This window comes from Scyliorhinus canicula, chromosome 21, assembly GCF_902713615.1.
Source record: "Scyliorhinus canicula chromosome 21, sScyCan1.1, whole genome shotgun sequence".
Lineage (NCBI taxonomy): Eukaryota > Metazoa > Chordata > Chondrichthyes > Carcharhiniformes > Scyliorhinidae > Scyliorhinus > Scyliorhinus canicula.
Genome location: NC_052166.1, coordinates 35792425 through 35807045, shown reverse-complemented (window position 1 = coordinate 35807045; position 14621 = coordinate 35792425). Strand labels below are relative to the sequence as shown.

Sequence of the window (14621 nt, the reverse complement as noted above, 5' to 3'; positions counted from 1 at the left end):
TGATAAAATCACAACTGTGGAGCTTGCTGTTTAAGTGAAAAGGGATTAGCCACAAATCAGAAAAAGCTGTTGACTATCGAACACTAACCTCTGCAGTCTGGTCAATGTAAAGAGTCCTGAAGAAAACAAAAGGCTACATGTATAAAACTAATAGAATATAAAAACAGGCAGACATAAGTCTTACATGGAATATTTTTAAGTTTCAGAACGCAGTTTGAATTATTCTTAAATTACTTTATTTTACTTCATTCCCCTCCCTCTGCAAAAATGACAATGGATTTTTTAAAATATGGGGCAAATATGACATCTTAACCATTTATTTAATTTGTACCTGTGAGTTTATGACTCCAACATTTAGTCACCAGGAGAGCATGAGCAAATAGTGATGGCATTGATATAACATGCGATGGTTTCACCCCCATTTTGATACAAACTTTAAGCAATGTGTTGACACATTTTAAAAAGCACTAGCTGAACATATTATTTCAAAATCTGTCAGAGAAATTAAAAGTTGCTTGCCATTGCTGATGTAAATAATGGTAATCAGTGAACAGAACTGGGTGTGCAACAAGGAAGGATTCCGACTGTACCTGTGGAATTTTCTGAGAATGTTGACAATACTTCTGTCAAGGATTTTGTAAAGTGTAATCTCGTCAAATAGGCGTGAGGTCTGTGCGAAGTGTGTGTTAACACTATCTCACAAAGAAGAAGGGAGAAATTCTCAGGGGGTGGTACTAGTGGGCAATTATAGGTCAGCCATCCATTCTATGCAATGCTTGATATTCGGTTCCAGTGTAGTGAATGTGCAGGGCTATGGGGAGAAGGCGGGCAAGTCGCACTAGGTGGACTGATCCTCCAGATAGCCAGCACAGACTCAAGATGTTGAATGGCTGCCTCTTGCGCTGTAACCATTCTGGGATTCTGAAAGGACTTCTCAAATTACATTTTTTAATCGATTGTTCGATTGTTTTAAAAGTCAGAACGTATTTGCGATAATCTTAATTGGGTTCTTCAGAGTCACACTATACATCTGATTTATTGAGGGCATTGCATTTGAAGCTGGTGTATTAATAATAATACTAATCACTTATTGTCACGAGTAGGCTTCAATGAAGTTACTGTGAAAAGCCACATCCCGGCACCTGTTCGGGGAGGCTGGTACGGGAATTGAGCCAGCGCTGTTGGCTGTGTTCTGCATTACAAGCCAGCGATTTAGCCCATTGTGCTAAACCAGCCCCAGCAAAAATTCCCCCACTTACCCTGGTATCTGACTTGAGTGGCTGTCTCATTTGGGGCCTTCCTGTTCTCCCAGCAGTGGTCATCACTCCTCCATGGCATTGCTGAACATCGGATTGGCTATCAGCTCGCTGAGGCAGGACTTCCTGCCATTGTGAACCATTTGGCAAAGTGCCTGTACTTAGAGAAAATCAAGTTCACCATTGGGGATGCAGAGGAGGGGGATGCAGAGGAGGGGTTCACTGCCCGGTGGAAGCTGTTCATTGACTTCTTTAAGGAGTATTGAACCGTTAGCCGGTGGGTGGGGTGTGGGGGTTTCATTTTCTGTTTGGGTTGGGGATCTGGGTAAAAAGTTTAAAAAAGGAGGGGCAGCGGAGAGATTTTTTTTTTTTTTTTACTTTTTCCCAATTAAGGGGCAATTTAGCATGGCCTATCTACCTACCTGGCACATCTTTGGGTTGTGGGAGTGAGACCCACGCAGACACGGGGAGAAACAGTGACCTGGGGACTGGATCAAACCCGGTTCCTCGGCGCCATGAGGCAGTAGTGCTAACTACTGTGCCACTGTGCTGTCCTCCCTGGGGAGCGGGGGGGGGGGGGGGGGGGGGGGGGGGTGCTATTTCTGGCATGTTGTGCATGTTCACTACTGCCACAGTTATTTTTTGTTTCTTCTTTGTTACGTATTTTGAAAATTCCTCCAATAAAATATTTTTTTAAAAAAAGTAACTTAGCTGTCCAAAGGCAATTAACTTTCTCTCTACTAAGTTTGTCTCACAGTACAATAAGAGTGGGCTATTTTTGAGTCAATCTACATGACAATTTGCATTATCTTAGCTGAAACACATCTCTTTCTGTGCCCTCCCCCACACACACATTTGATCCATCAGGTTAGGTACATGTACACCAATGTCCATTAAAATAACATGTTCATGCTTATAAGTGGACCAGAAGCTTTTCCTTTGGTCTCTCTTTGGGTTTTCTTTACCATTGCGATCTGAAGATGCTCATCATCTTGAGTTGTCCACATTCCGTTGACCAGTTCGTCTGGTCACCCAGCTCTGCTTTGCTTGCGATTTACAGGTGAACACATCATCTTCCTTCAGTGGTGTCTATCGGATTTCCATCCCACAGTTGTTTTTTGTGCTGTCCATGTTGTAGTTTGCAATTTGCATTCGGTTCACATGAATTGAAGGTGACCCAAATCCAAGTCAATGCAATCTAAAAGCCTATTTTCACGAATTGGAATGAATGGCTATTGTAGCTTTTATTGTATGGCTGACCATAATTATGTCAGTGTCCTCACTACATGAGTGTGGCATGCTACCCGGGAGATGTGGGATCCATTTCTTCTTTTAATGATTGTCAGTGACACCAGTAATAATCACACACTGAAACAATAAGTGTGGGCTATTTTTGAGTCTATCTCCTTGACAGTTTGCATTATGTTAACTGAAACACATCTTTTTCTGTGCCCGCTCCCCCCCCCCCCCCCCCCCCCCCCCCCCCCCCCCCCCCCCCCCCCCCCCCCCCCCCGGCCCACACACACAATTGATTCAAAGCCATCTTGTGTTACCAGTACAGCCAGTGCTCGCTCAGTCTGGGCACTGATGTGATCAACCCCACTTGCTGTAACTGTTCAGGAATGTAAGATACTGATGGACATCTCTTTTCTTTGGCTGTTCAACTTGTCAATCAGTCTTTCAATGTTATTTGGACTGGAACAGAACTGTAGTGACAGTATACTTCTGGTAGGTGATGTAATTCACAGTGGATTTCTTTAGATTGAGCCTGGAACCTATTACGTTATAGAAATACTTACTTTGAAATTCAATTTTTCAATATATGTATACATTTCCTTTTTTTTAAATTTAGAGTACCCAATTCATTTTTTCCAATTAAGGGGCAATTTTAATGTGGCAAATCCACCTAGCCTGCACATCTTTTGGGTTGTGGGGGCGAAACCCACGTAAACACGGGGAGAATGTGCAAACTCCACACGGACAGTGACCCAGAGCCGGGATCGAACCTGGGACCTCGGCGCCGTGAGGCTGCAGGGCTAACCCACTGCGCCACTGTGCTGCCCATGTAAGCATTTCCAACAGTCATTCTTGAGTATGCTGCATAAACTACTGAGGCTAAAAGTGGTGACATCACATAACCAAAGTAAGTGATCACAATGCTGATATGTTTGTTAGACATTTACACACATTGACACAATCCCAATGGAAATTTCAAGAAGCTCAGTTCTGACAATTTACTTGGAAAAATCAGCACTATAATTTTAGTGGGTGGCCTTCAGCACTGCTGTAAAAGTGAGGATAATTCACACTCACTGCATTCCCTTGCATTTTTGTGTTCTTCTGTAAGAACTGCTGGTGTTCAATTTGAACATGCGTACATGTGCATCACTCTATCCAGCAAGAGTTTTTTTTTTAATTTGTTCATGGAATGTCATCATTGTAAGCAAGGGCAGCATTTATTACCCATGCCCAAGTGTCCTTGAGAAAGTGGTGGTGAGCCACCATCTTGACCCGTCCATATGGTGATGGTACACCTGCAGAGCTGCTAAGGAGAGAATTCCAGGATTTTGACCCATTCACAATGAAGGCATAATAATAGATTTCAAGTCAGGATGGTGCGTGACTTGGAGGAGAACTTGCAGTATGGTAGGCTTACAATGTATCTGTTGCCCTTGTCCTTCTGGGTGGTAGAGGTCACTGATTTGGAAGGTGCTGTCCAAGGACTCTTGATGAGTTGCTGCGTTGCATCTTGTAGATGGTGTTTACTGCTGCCACTATGTGCCAGTGTGTCTGCGAATGTTTAAAGTGATGATGAGGTGCCAATCAAGTGGCTGCTTTAGCTTGGATGGCATAGAGCTTCTTTTCTTTATTCTTTTATGGGATGTGAGCTTCGCTTGCAGCCCCACCATTTTCTGCCCACCCCTAATTGCCCTTGAATCGAATGGTTGGCTAGTCATCGGAGGGCAGTTAAGAGTCAACCACGTTGCATGTCATGGGCTGGTTTAGCACAGGGCTAAATCGCTGGCTTTGAAAACCGACCAAGGCAGGCCAGCAGCACGGTTCAATTCCCTTACCAGCCACCCTGAACAGGCGCCGGAATGTGGCGACTAGGGGCTTTTCACAGTAACTTCATTTGAAGCCTACTTGTGACATGTAGGCCAGGTGGACAAGGATGGTAGATTCCCTTCCCTAAAGGATATCATTGAACCAGAAGGGTTTTTTTGCGACCATCAATGATAGTTTCATGATCACGTTACTGAGGCTGGCTTTGAATTCCAGATTTTCCTTTTTATTAATTTGAATTTGAACTTGAATTCATCCAGCTGCCATGGTGAGATCGAACTCCCGTTTTCCCAGAACACATTTCTAGGCCTCTGGATTAGTAGACCAGTAACATTGCCAGCAGGAGCAGAGAGCCCTGCTGCCAGCAGAACGGCTGGAGAATTGTGACCATTGTGTATAACAGAATCAGACAGAACAGAAGGAGATCATTCTGCCTATCATGTGTATGTAACTGTTTAAAAGAACTATCCAATGATTCTGCTTCCTGGATCTTACTCTGTAGCGCTGCAATTTTCACCTTTTGAAAGTTACAGTTGAATCTGTCTTCACGACCATTTCATGTAGTGCGTTCTGGTTCATGATTATAGAGGGTAATGCTCTGATTGAGCTATGAGTTGTCTGGAGAATAAATGGAAAAAGTGGTAACTGCAAAATGGATTTAAAGCAAGTTGGCAAAATCCAGTAAATATTTCTTATTCCTTTTCAGTTATTATGTATGTGCTTCTCTGTCTTCTAACAACTTCAGAGCGAAGCCAGCCGCTTCCCGCCAGAGAAATTCATCTTGGGAGAGATCTCCCCCGGGATTCTCAACGGGAATCCGCTCGTCGGAGCTCCTCAGTCCAATGTAGGCGGTGCAGTGCAGCCTCGGCCCCAGCAGGGGCCGAAAAAGAGTACCGTTAGAGAACCCAGAACGGACTCTGGTTTCTTTTTTAGTTAAATCGCACCCTTTGTTTGAGTAGCTGTGACTCACTTGTCAAACCTTTGGTGTAATAACTATGTCTACCTCATTTGTGTTCTTTTCAGTAACACAAGTTCCTTTTAAGTCCAAAAATTGTATCACTATATGCAAGAGAAATTCTGTAAGATGCATCAAATAATCAAATGCTGCTTTCAGTATTTTGTGAATGCTAGTAGAAGTTATTGTCTTGTAGTAATAACAGACCATAAGACCATAGACATGGAGCAGAATTAGGCCACTCGGCTCATTGAATCTGCTCTGCCATTCAATCATGGCTGATACTTTCTCATCCCCACTCTCCTGCCTTCTCCCCACAACCCCTGATCCCCTTATTAATCAAGAACCTACCCATCTCTGCCTTAAAGACACTCGGTGATTTGGCCTCCACAACCTTCTGCGGCAAAGATTTCCACAGATTCACCACCCTCAGGCTGAGGAAATTCCTCCTCATCTCTGTTTTAAAGGTAGCCATGATGTGGAGAGGCCAGCGATGGACTGGGGTGAGCACAGTAAGAAATCTTACAACACCAGGTTCAAGTCCAACAGGTTTGTTTCAAATCACTAGCTTTCGGAGCACTGCTCCTTCCTCAGGTGAATGAAGAGGTAGACTCCAGAAACATATATATAGACAAAGTCAAAGATGCAAGACAATGCTTTGAATGTGAGCATTTGCAGGTCATTAAGTCTTTACAGATCCAGAGAGAAGGGTAATCCCAGGTTAAAGAGGTGTGAATTGTCTCAAACCAGGAGAGTTGGTAGGATTTCGCAAGGCCAGGCCAGGTGGTGGGGGGTGAATGTAATGTGACATGAATCCAAGGTCCCGGTTCAGGCCGTACTCATGTATGTGGAACTTGGCTATAAGTTTCTGCTCGGTGATTCTGCGTTGTCGCGCGTCCTGAAGGCCGCCTTGAAGAACGCTTACCCGGAGATCAGAGGCTGAATGCCCTTGACTGCTGAACAATTCCCCGACTGGAAGGGAACATTCCTGCCTGGCGATTGTTGCGCGATGTCCGTTCATTCGTTGTCGCAGCATCTGCATGGTCTCACCAATATACCACGCTTCGGGACATCCTGTCCTGCAGTGTATCATACTCTGCGACTCGGCCAACATTGTCTACCTCATACGCTGATATGGGGGTTCTCCGCGCCGGCGATGGCGGAGCCCTACAGAGGCTGGCGTGGAAGGTAGGAGTGCCCTATGATACAGGCCCGCCCGCTGATCGCGGACCAGGCCTCCGTGGTCCCCCCCACCGAGGCCGGATACCCCGCGCCCCCCGCCGAGGACTCCACGAGATGGCCTACCAGCCAGGTCCCGCCGTGTGGGACCATGTCCATTTCACGCCGGCCAGGAACTGACAGCCGCTCGGCCTATCGGGGACTGGAGCATTGCCGGGGGGGGGGGGCCGCCACCAACATGGCGTAAATCCCGCCCCCGCCCGAAAACCGGCGGAGGAGAATACGGCAGCCGGCATCAGAGGGGCAGGGCAGGATTCATGCTCCCCCCGCCCCGGGATTATCCGACCCGGCAGGGGGTCGGAAAATCCCGCCCCTTGTCTCTATACATTATCATATGCACACTTCATTGAGCTTCCCAACCGCCTGAGTAAACTGTTTCTATTCATAATGTATGCTCGACTGATTCTTATCTAAAGTGCCTTTTAATCTCATTACTGGAAGAGACATATCTCATCCAGTCTTTTGAATACTGGGGACTGCTGTCTATAGGCAGATAATTTAGGGCCACCAGAAAGTGGGATGTGATCAATAGATAAGTGTTTCTGGGCAGCTCTCATCATATTATGCTGTGTTAAATTCATTTTACTGCTGTTGCTAGGCAACTTCATGACACGATATATTTTATGTTGATTCCTACAATGACTTTTATAACATTATGGGCAGGATTCTCTCATCCCGGGGCCGGGCCGGAGAATCGCCGGGACTGGTGCGGATCGCGACACAGCACCCTGACGCCGGTCCGCCGATTCTCAGATAGCGGAGAATCGGCGCCATTGGCGCATGTTCGGTTATGGGCCACTCTACGGGGCCCGCTCTATGGGGCCCCCACCGATTGGCAGGCTGGCCTCTCGGGCTGGGGGCCTCTTTTGTTCTGCGCCGACCTCTGTAGCCCTATGCCATGTTGCATCGGGGACGGCGCGGAGAAAGGAGCCACGGCGCATGCGCGGCAATTGCGCCGGTCCCACTGCGCATGCACGCGTTGCCGCTCATCCCACTGCGCATGTACAGATCCGCGGTGCCCATCTGACGCTGGGGATCGGCAGTTGGAGTGGCATGGGTTGCTCCATTGCCAGGCTGGCCCTCTGCAGGGGTCAGAATCTCTGCTCCTGAGGCCATATTGACGCCATCGAGAAACACAACAGCGTTGACGAGAGCGTCAGCACAGCCTCAGGATCAGAGAATCCCGCCCGCCGTCTGAGGAGGAGGATCTTTCCCAGATGACCATTTGTAGGGAGCACAGTTATACTTCCACATTAATGAGGCATGCATGCTCTTTCACTATCATCCATTTCTTTTTGATCATTTGCTTCAATTTGTCCTTCTGTGTTTACTTTTATCATGGACATTCTTGCATTGTGAAGAAGTACTTTTGATTTTCAGGGTATCTATTTACCTCACCTAATTTTGTTTCTAAGCCAAATATGTAGAGTCACAATTTATCTCCTATTGATCTGCTTGTATGAATTATTTTTGCACTGTCGGGATAGATATCTAATGACTGGACAAAAACATTGGCATGGCAAGCTGTTTTGTAGTGTTAACCTCCAGGGGTTCGGCCTTTTCAGTTAGTCTCACAGTCTCCGTACCAGCCTCCTCGGACAGGCGCCGGAATGTGGCGACTAGGGGCTTTTCACAGTAACCTCATTTGAAGCCTACTTGTGACAATAAGCGATTTTCATTTCATTTTCACACACATAGTGAACAAAAGTACAAATGCCGTTTGCCAGGATGTAGATCAGAATGGGTGCAGAACAACAATTTGCAGGCAGACTGGAGCAAGAGCAGAGTCTGACTGTGCTTGCCTTCTCCTGTAGGAGGAGCATACCAACAGCAATCTGATGCGGAGCTTCGGAAGGAAATAACAGCTGTTTGGCCAAATCTGTCTCAGAAGATTTTGGATATACTGGTGCCTCCGCATAGACGTAAGTACTCTTCCTAAATTCAATGTGGTTGGTTTTGCTGAAAGGACATTATATGTCTTCAGTTGAGCTTATTGAGCCAATATTTTAATGACATGATTTTGATTCATGACATGACATGATATTAGTGAAATCCAAACAAATGAGCTAAAGTCCCTGGCTTTCCCTCGATCCGAGATCTGCTCTTTTATTACTGAGAATTTTGGTGAAGAACCTGGGCTCATGTTGCAACGTTTGTGTAAAACAAGAATTTGTACATAATAAGTTTATTTATATTATGGCACAGTAAGAAGTCTTACAACACCAGGTTGTATATTATGGCAGTCCACATATCGAACTTTAAAAGCAGGTTTCAAACATCTGCTGCATTTGAAAGGAAGATGCTAACAAGGGAATCGGTAGTGCAAATTAAATGGAATGGTGCAATACTTGGTCATTGTTTTAATGTTATGCTGCTTGCAGTTAGACCTGATAAAACCGGAACATTTCCCAGCATTTTAGAAAATACTTTTAAATTAGTGACCGATCTATGCCTTCATGAGTCAGTTGCTAAAAGAATGACCCAGTGCTTAACCAAACGATCTAGACCACCGAACCCTTGTTCTGTTCTATGCAAGCTGATTTTGACCAGGGCAGGGACTGAGGTCTTGTAATTGGTTTCATTGCTACTGGGCCAGGGGATCAGGGGTTATGGGGAGAAGGCAGGAGAATGGGGATGAGAAAATATCAGCCATGATTGAATGGCGGAGCAGAATCTATGGACTGAATGGCCTAATTTTGCTCCTATGTCTTGTGGTCTTATATCATTAGTGTGAATGTGGAGAGCAAGGACAGAGTCAGTCTCACATGTGAAGCTCCTATGATTCTTTTTATTTTGAAAATATTTTATGGAGGAATTAATAATTTTAACACTTTTCAACAACAACATCTAACAGAGACAAAACCCACACGGAAATAATCGTCACCCCCCCCCCCCCCCCCCCCCCCCCCCCCTGAAGACGAACCCTAACCAATATGGGGCTTATAAAAATACACCACCAGCCCTTTCCTGGCCCTCGCACCGTTGGTTTTCTACCCTTATTTGTCACTTCCATTCCTCCCCCCCCCACCCAGCAGACAGTTTAATTTTTCTTGAAGAAGTCGATGAACGGCTTCCACCTGTGAGCGAACCCCTGTAACGAGCCAATCAAGGCAAATTTAATTTTCTCAAGCCTGAGAAACCCCGCCATGTCATTAACCCAAACCCCCGACTTCGGGGGATCCGAGTCCCTCCATCCCAGTAAAATCCATCTCCGGGCCACCAGGGAAGCGAAGCCTAGAAGCTCCTATGATTCTTTTTTTTTTTATAAATGTTTTTTATTGTGTTTTCATATTTTATATATGACAAATTACAAATTATTAGAGAGAAAAAAAAAAGAAAACACAAAAATTTAACATGAATATTTACAGGTAAGCATCTTCATAACAACAATTGTGGCCGCCCCCTTTAGCCAGCATACATATTTTACATTCCCCAATATGGCCGAGGCACATGTTTATAGGCATTTATTTATATTTTGGTTTTGGGCCTTGGCTTGCCATCAAACCCCCATAACGAGCCCGTAACCCACCCACCCCCCCCCTTCCCCCCGGCTACCTTCCCCGATTCCCGTCCATTTTCCCCTGATTCTTGGCCACCCGACTATTCTTCCTCTTGTACGTTGGCCACAAACAAGTCCCGGAACAGTTGCATGAATGGCTCCCACGTTCTGTGGAAGCCGTCGTCCGACCCTCGGATGGTGAATTTGATTTTCTCCATTTGGAGAGATTCTGAGAGGTCGGACAGCCAGTCTGCAGCTCTGGGCGGGTGCTGCTGACCGCCAGCCAAACAGGATTCTACGGCGGGCGATCAGGGAGGCAAAGGCAAGGGCGTCCGCCCTCCTCCCCAGGAATAGATCTGGCTGGTCTGAAACCCCGAAGACCGCCACTATTGGGCATGGCTCCACCCTCACCCCCACCACTTTGGACATAGCCTTGAAGAAGGCTGTCCAGTACTCCACAAGTCTGGGGCAAGACCAGAACATGTGGGCGTGGTTGGCCGGGCCTCTTTGGCACCGCTCACATCTGTCCTCCACCTCCGGGAAGAACCTACTCATGCGGTTTCTCGTTAAGTGGGCTCTATGTACCACTTTTAGTTGCGTCAGGCTGAGCCTTGCGCACGTGGAGGTGGAGTTGACCCTATGCAGTGCTTCGCTCCAGAGTCCCCACCCTATCTCCATCCCCAGGTCGTCCTCCCATTTCCTTCTTGTTGCGTCCAGTACGGTGTCGTCCCTATCTACCAGTCGGTCATACATGTCACTACAGTTCCCTTTCTCTAGGATACTTGCGTCCAGTAGGTCTTCCAGTAGTGTCTGTCGTGGCGGTTTTGGGTAGTCCTTGTCTCCTTCCTTAGGAAGTTTTTGAGCTGCAGGTACCGTAGCTTGTTCCCCCCAGCTAGCTGAAATTTCTCTGTCAGTTCGTCCAGTGTTGCGATCCTGTCATCCGTGTATAGGTCCCTGACTGTCAGTGTCCCCCCCCGTCCTGCCCCCACCTTTGAAGGTGGCATCAGTCAGTGCTGGTTTGAACCTATGGTTGTTGCAGATGGGAGCTTTGTCCGACATTTTGTACAGGCCCAAATTGCTGCCACAGTTGGTTCCAGGATTGGAGGGTGGCTGTCACCACTGGGCTGCTGGAGTGTTTTTTGGGTGGGGATGGAGTGCTGCCGTGGCGAGGGCCCGGAGGGAGGTTCCCATGCAGGAGGCCTCCTCCGCACGCACCCACTCGGCTTCTGGCTCCTGGATCCATCCCCTTACTCGCTCGGCTGTTGCCGCCCAGTGGTAGAATTGTAGATTCGGGAGGGCTAGCCCCCCCCCCCTGGATTTTGTTTTTTGTAGGACCTTCTTTGGGATCCTAGCATTTTTACCCCCCCCATACGAACGCCATGATAAGTTTGTCAAGCTGCTATGATTCTTGACAGTTGCTTGCTAAACCTGTAAGTGAAGGGTTCTGGAGCTTATCCAATACCTGCGGAATCGCCCCACAACAAAAGAGACAGTATCTTCCAGAGAGGAAATGGGAAAATTGGAAGAGGGGAATAAAATACTTTGAAAAATAGATGAATTAACGATAATCAGTAACGATATAAGCTCTTACTGGATTATGTCTATCGGAGAGGATCTGTTCCCATTTCCTTTTTTGGATTACTTGTGTTGAAATGGTAATTGGAAGAGATTAGTGGATAAGTACAGCATTTCAATCTCAGACAAAGCGCTATCATGGTTCCTTTCCAGCCAAATGCAGTAGAACAAGAACAAAGAAAAGTACAGCACAGGAACAGGCCCTCCGGCCTTCCAAGCCTGTGCCGACCATGCTGCCCATCTAAACTAAATCTTCTACACTTCCTGGGTCCGTATCCCTCTATTCCCATCCTATTCATGTATTGGTCAAGATGCCCCTTAAATGTCACTATTGTCCCTGCTTCCACCACCTCCTCCGGCAGTGAGTTCCAGGCACCCACTACCCTCTGTGTAAAAAAACTTGCCTCGTACATCTCCTCTAAACCTTGCCCCTCGCACCTTAAACCTATGCCCCCTAGTAATTGGCCTCTACCCTGGGAAAAAGCCTCTGACTATCCACTCTGTCTATACCCCTCATAATTTTGTAGACCTCTATCAGGTCGCCCCCAGCTGCAACATGACTTGCCAATTCTTATACTCAATGCCCTGGCCAATGAAGGCAAGCATTAGTTGCAAAAACATTTGTGAAATTGCAAATTCTGAATGAGCTGGTGAGCACTTGCATCCTGGCCTCCATGAGCTCGCCCATTAAAAATAACATTGACTTGGGGGGTAATGAAAGCTTTGCTTGAAACATTGATCTGAATTCTACTAAGTCACAGGACAAAAGCGATTATGGATGGCATCGGTCAAGTTGGATACTTGGCCATGTTATCATGTGTTGAATTCCAACCGTGATAAAATGAATGAACCTCAACATATGTCAACTAAGCCTTCAAGAGCTGCAGTGCTTCAGTGCTGCATTATTGGAGGTGTCACCTGCAATAATTAACTGAGGTCCCATTTACGTGCTCCAGTGGTTCAGAGGAAGATTTAGTGCTGGTATGTGAAGAAGAGCAGAGAGAGCTCTCTTTGAATCCTGCTAACGTTCTGAACTCACCCAACACCTCCAATAAATCGATGATTTGGTTGTTTATCCCATGCTATCTACCAATTACTGGTGTAGAATGGCCTGCCTCATTTTCTTACATTACTCACAGATTTCCAGAAAAGTGTAAAGTACTCACAGACATTTCAACCTTGTTCATTGTCATATAATGTAAGTACTAGTTTTTAAATATGTAGGTCACAGAATAAACACCAGATATTGCTCAATCTTAGAAATATGCTGCAGTCCCTTGTTCACAGTGGTCGGCTTCTTGGCAAGTGTTGATGCTGTTGTAAATGCCTGCCCGCGTTTCATGACGGCGCCAACATGCCCTCAAGAGCAGCGATTCTGACCCCATTAGGGGCCCAGCATGGCACTGGAGCGACCCACAGCGCTCCAGCTGCCGATGCCGGCATCAGATGGCCGCTGCGGGTCTGCGCATGCGCAGTGGGACCGGCGCCAATGCCGCATGCGCAGTGGCCTTCCTTCTCCGTGCCAGCCCCGACGTAACATGGCATAGGGCTAGAGGGGCCGGCGCGAAGCAAAGAGGCCGCCAGCCCGGGAAGCGGCCCGCTGATTGGTAGGCCCTGATCGCGGGCCAGGCCACAGCAGAGCCCACCCCCCCCCCCCCACCCGGGGTTGGACCCTCCCCCCCCACCCACCAGGCCGCCCACCCGGATGCATGCACGCCGAGGTCCCGCTGGGTAAGAGCACACGTGGACACCCGCCGGCGGGACTCGAATTTTCTGCGCGGCTGCTTGGCCCATCCCGGACGGAGAATGGCCCATCCGCTCTTCGGAGAATCGGCAGACCGGCGTTGGGGCGCGTCGCACGATTCGCAATGCATCAATTTACTGATTTGAGGTCAGCAAAGATTGGCTTGATTTTTGAGTCAGAAGGGGTATTAGAAAGTCAGAGCAAGTATACTGACAAGAAAGCTGTTTTCAAGAAACCCATCCATTAACTGATAGACCACGTGGAATCTTGAGCAATACTTTGGAGGCTATTTTACAGTTAAAGCAACTGTGCACAGTGTTTCATTTCATTTTGTTTTTATGTATACACCTTGTCCAAAATGTTTGCATTGCACAGTAGCTCTCACACTGGATAAAGAAATAGCTGTAAATGAAAAGGCCCCACAAAAGGGGCTGGATTCTCCCCTACCCGGCGTGACGGAGGGTGCCGGGTCGTAGGGGAGTGGCGCCAACCACTCAGGGGTCGCGCCTCCCCAAAGGTGGGGAATTCTCCCCCCTTTGGGGGCCAGCCACGCGCCGGAGCAGTTTGCACCAGAAGACTGGCGCAAACACCCGGCGCAGGTCGGAAGCGGGGCTGGCGAAAGGCTTTCGGCGGTCAGCGCATGCGCCGGCAGTGACTCAGCGGCAGCTGGCCGATGACGTCACTGCCGGCGCATGCGCAGATGCGGGGTTCTCCTCCGCGTCCGCCATGGCGGAGGCCGTGGCGGGCGGAAGGAGAAAGAGTGCCCCCACGGCACTGCCCCGCGGAGTGAGCGGGGGGACCCGATCGCGGGCCCAGGCCTACGTGGGGGCACCCCCCGGTCCGATCGCCCCCCCGCCCCCCCAGGACCCCGGGGGCCTGCTCGGCGCCGCTGAGCCCGCCCGTTCCAGAGGTGGTTTAAACCTCGGCGGCGGGAGAAGGCCTCCCAGTGGCGGGACTTCGGCCCATCCGGGCCGGAGATTTGAGGTAAGTTTTTAAAAAATGAAATCCCGCCGGCGCCAGCTGTTTCACAGGCTGCCGGCGGGATTTGCACAACGCCGGTTTATGACCGGCGGGAGAATTCAAAAACCTGGGAGCGGAAATAACACCGCTTCCCGCCACGGAGAATTTCGCCCAAGGTCTTTCCTTCTATAATCCCCATTGGGATGGACAGCATACTGAAATTTACTGATTGAAAGGGGCGACGCTGAAGAGGCGGGAGAGCCCTCACATTTTTCTTTTTTCTCCCTTTCTGCAGCCACAGAGTGACAGGGGGAAAGTTACGCAGCTCTG

General features: G+C 48.1%; 1 protein-coding gene across 13 annotated transcripts in view; it reads left to right on the top strand.

Annotated features, from left to right (window-relative positions):
- Positions 1–14621, top strand: part of cacna1ba (calcium channel, voltage-dependent, N type, alpha 1B subunit, a) — a 739085-nt gene that overhangs the window by 697541 nt on the left and 26923 nt on the right. For all 13 annotated transcript variants that reach the window (XM_038781850.1, XM_038781861.1, XM_038781863.1 and 10 more), the window contains one exon: positions 8328–8435. In XM_038781850.1, coding sequence (XP_038637778.1) covers positions 8328–8435 — 108 coding nt within the window. The remainder of the gene's footprint in view (positions 1–8327; positions 8436–14621) is intronic.